Source organism: Apis dorsata, unplaced genomic scaffold (genome assembly GCF_000469605.1).
Source record: "Apis dorsata unplaced genomic scaffold, Apis dorsata 1.3 scaffold_894, whole genome shotgun sequence".
Taxonomy (NCBI): Eukaryota; Metazoa; Arthropoda; class Insecta; order Hymenoptera; family Apidae; genus Apis; species Apis dorsata.
The window spans coordinates 47,677-51,853 of NW_006264009.1; the positions used below are offsets into that span (position 1 = coordinate 47,677).

Sequence of the window (4,177 nt, forward strand, 5' to 3'; positions counted from 1 at the left end):
ATGTTCCGAAATGTTTTATATTTATCGCATAAATTACATGTGCTAATGTGTGGGTAATTTGTAGGTATGGTTCAAAAATCGCAGAGCCAAATGCAGACAACAGCAAAAGCAACAACAGCAACAACAGGACAAAGCTCCAAGATCCAAGAAGCCTTCGGGAAATCCTAGCAATAATCCGCCCTCTGGAAAAAGTCCTTCGATAGCTACCACACCCACGCCTGCAGCGGCTGTACCAGCCACGACACCTCTGTAAATATCGTTTACATTAATACCTTTATCTTACTTTTTCCGAGTTAAAGCTCGAAATACGCTCGAATAAATTTAGAAAAAACAAATAAATTTAGAAAAAATAAATAAATTTAGAAAAAATAAATAAATTTAGAAAAAAATTTAAGCGATAAGAATCGAGCAAATTCATCTATAACTCCAATTCTTCTTTTTCTATGGTATATCTAAAATAACTAACATTGGAAATTTTATTGTGAACAACTCTGAATGAATATTAGCTTTATATATTTTTTATAATTTTAATTTGTTTAGAAGCGGAGGTACAGGTGGTTCTGCTGCTAGTTCTCCGGCTCTCCTGAGGGATTCTCCGCAATACAAACCAGCAGGAAGTGCAACCAGTTTGCTCTTGGCTGCCAGTACAACCCCACCAAGTGTAAGTTATCGACCAAGACCTTACAGTCTTATTACGAAGATCTTTTACCCTCGGTGGATAAAGAGTTTTCGAACAATGATCTTTTTTAGTTAGGGGGAACGGTGTACAGTAGTGGTGGCAGTAGCAGTAGTATTTGGAGCCCGGCTGTCACGGAGAGCGGTGGTGGATTTCCTAGTGACCATCAGAGGTTAGCATGGACAACAACCACCTCTCAACAGCAATGCTACCAAAATTATTCTTCTTATTATACCAACATGGACTATCTCTCCCCTGCCACGCATCAATTAAACGTTGTGGTAAGCCTGGATTCCTTTCATATTTAGAAACTCGTTATTTATATCGGTCGTAACCTCGTATCGGGTGTAACCTCGTTGAATTATTCTTAGGATGGAGGAGGCAGTAGTTTAGATAATACATGGAGTAAAACGAGGGACGAGAGCGCTTCGTCCTGGTTTTATAACAGCGCCGGGTGGGGCGATCGCAAGTGAATATCAAAGTCGCCAATTGATGGAGATATCAAGGCTACATATCATCGACAATAGTTAAGCGGACTTTGAAAAATCGATGGCAGATTGTTACAATGCGAAATATGGCCAAAGACAGTCCTCTTAATTTTAAACATATCGTTGATTCGTTGGGTCTCGATGTTTTATGGTATGACCCGATGAAACGAGAGTGCCATACCCATTCTCTTCTCAAAAGGATTCGCAAAGTTGAAATTTAAATCGAGAATAATGCGATTGAATGCGATGGAACGAAAAGAAGCGAGAAACGAATTATTCGTTTAAAATTAGCTATTTCGATTTAATAATTTTCTCCTTTAATCAGGTTCATCTTTTAATTTTTACGTATCTGATTTATCGTCTCCTCATGTTAAAATGTGCAATTTCATAATAATTTTGACTGCAAATACGAGATATTCCTTTCCTCTGGATGTATGTTCGGTTGTTACTATACAATCCTAGTCATCTCGTAAAGTAATAAATATCCATAAAAATATTTTGAAGATTAAAATCGTATTAAGAAGAGGGAATGGAGCGATTTACATTATTTCATCTTTTCTTCCCGCTTACGGTTAGTGTTATATACATGTGATACCGTTTATATACATATGAGAATGCATCTGGTGAACGTATCCTATTGTGCGAGTCACGAATTTTCTAATTCTGCACTGTGCCAAAGGTAATCGTTTTGCGAAAGGACCGAACCTTTCGATGTCGATCAAGGCCTCTGATGTATATAATATAAATAGCCTTGTGTCCTTCAGAGGAATTAACGTAGTTAGATAGAATTTTGCAGGAAATAACGATAAAATAAGGTAGACCCTTCGTTAAAAGATTTCTCAGCAGAGGTTATGTATGTATATGTTCGTGTACGAATACTACGTCATATACTATGTACATAAGTTATATATAAATATATACATATATATATATAGAAAGACACGCTGATCTGTCTGTGTACATATGTACCATTTTTCTGAAATATAATTATGAATTGATAGGGAGATCGTCGTTATCCGAAGATTACTATTATTTTCATTCTAACACATCCGTAATCTAAATCATTGTGGGGTTTTAATTCATTTCATCTTGGATATTATACTGTATTGTAAATAAAATATTCTCGAACATGCTCACGATAGAGTGCCGCTAGAGAGTTGAAATTTATATTTTACGATTTTACGATCCTTTTGATCAAAGCCAGTATAAGAAACGAAACTTTTCTTCGAGAATTCCCACAAATACGAAAGTTGATGTACGGATTAAAAAAAAAAAAAAACAATATGTAAAGTGATAAAAAAAAGTATATAGTGAATGTAGGGATGTAAGTATATGATCGTTTAGATTGTTATTATAAATAATATTGACGACAATTATGATTAATTATGAGGGAGACAACGACGTACGTGTAATAAAATGTATGAGATAATATATCGAATTTGAATTGTAATCATCGTCAATTTCTTCAATTTGAGCAATATCCGAAATTCCTAAAAAAAAATCTGATTCACGCGATACGAAATCTACGATACGATTCTTTGATCGAAATTTTTTTAATTTAAAATAACGCGCGCTAATCGTGGACGAGAATCATTTTCGTATGTGTCGGTAACTCGTATTGCGCGTCAGTTTAAGGTGCCATCTGGTGGTAAGAGCGTAATTCAGGGCATCGGCCGTGAACCCCGTGAGTAGGGGTCGCTAGGACGCGGCGTGGGTTAGTGGCCCTCAGTATCGCGCGTCGTTTCGTGGTGTTCGGTTCGTTCGTTTTGTTTCGTGTAGTGTGTTCGTTCGCAAGCAAGCTTTATACGGAAGAAAAATAGAATGACAGCGACGTGAAGATTCTGAAATACGGAACGGTCTTCCTGCTCAGTTCCTTCCCGAGTGAGTTTCGAACCGAACGTTTCTCCAATTCGAAGCCAACGAAAGGATGCGGCGTCTCGACGTAACTACGCTTCTGCTTTGCCTTCGTGAGTACCGTATATAATATAACGCACATAACGACGATTCGAAGGATTCTTTTCCAACCCTTTGGTTCATTCCCCAGTTACGTGCTGATGAATTACAAAAGGAGGACGGATCCGAGATGAAAGTGAGATACTATTTTAGATGGAAACGATTTCGTCTATCGTTCGAAATCGTTTATCCCTAGTCTTGTAACGGATCACCGTACTTCGTTCCTTTCTTCTTTTACCGGCTGCGCAATAATTACGGTTAACTTGATTGCCGCGAAACAAATGCATCAAATTTGTTTATTAATTCCCCTCCTACTCCAATTTTTTATTTTATCTCGAACGTACGAACGTGTAATTAATCCATCGAAATATTTTTATCATCGATCGAATCCTATAATTCTTATTCCAATTCTTAACCGTATTTTCATAATACGAGCAATAACAACATATACGTATCGTATTTCGTATAAACACGACGTGTTTCCATAATACGAGAGACGGTCGTAACTTGTTTTTCTTTTATCGAGGAAAGTAAGAATCGTTAACTACGGGCATCATTTGCGAACGTTCCCGTTTCAATGGCAACAAATTCCTGAGTCGAAAGATCAAAGAACGAAGCGGAGGCTCGGGCGGCGGAAGCGTATCGGAGTATTGGCTGAAAATCGAAAACGGACGTAAAGCCGTATCGATGGCCCTTTAACACTGTCGGCGAATTCTCGTCGGACCGGCCATTCGAAAAAGCGGCTTGTAGCTCCAATTTGCAGTCGACAGTAAGAATCAGCCCTGCCGATCTCTCTCACGTGCACCGTTGCGAAATTCGGGCTCACAGACTGAAGCGACGATGTGTTGTTGATAACGATGCCAATGTCTCTCTGATGTTGATGGTGGTAGTGGTGGAAGTGGTGGTATTAGTGGTGTCGTTGGCAGCGTGGTGGTAGTCGGGTGGATGCTGGCTACGGTATTTCTCCATCGTCCATGATGCCGGCCGGTAACCCACTGCTACCGCCTCTCTCTCTCTCTCTCTCTCTCTCTCTCTCTTTCTCTATCTTTCTCTCTCCCCC

The 4,177-nt window shown here is 38.9% G+C and overlaps 2 protein-coding genes across 3 annotated transcripts in view; both read left to right on the forward strand.

Moving 5' to 3' along the window:
• Positions 1–1,403, forward strand: part of LOC102674458 (homeobox protein otx5-B-like) — a 4,202-nt gene extending 2,799 nt beyond the window's left edge. For both annotated transcript variants that reach the window (XM_006623428.2, XM_006623429.2), the window contains exons 3-6: positions 65–249; positions 541–661; positions 751–957; positions 1,048–1,403. In XM_006623428.2, the coding sequence (XP_006623491.1) occupies positions 65–249; positions 541–661; positions 751–957; positions 1,048–1,149 (615 nt within the window). In that variant the 3' untranslated portion in view covers positions 1,150–1,403. The remainder of the gene's footprint in view (positions 1–64; positions 250–540; positions 662–750; positions 958–1,047) is intronic.
• Positions 1,404–2,863: 1,460 nt separating this feature from the next.
• LOC102677076 (inactive tyrosine-protein kinase 7-like) overlaps positions 2,864–4,177 on the forward strand; it is a 46,289-nt gene continuing 44,975 nt past the window's right edge. Inside the window, exon 1 of the mRNA XM_031514106.1 lies at positions 2,864–3,131. Coding sequence (XP_031369966.1) covers positions 3,092–3,131 — 40 coding nt within the window. The 5' untranslated portion in view covers positions 2,864–3,091. The remainder of the gene's footprint in view (positions 3,132–4,177) is intronic.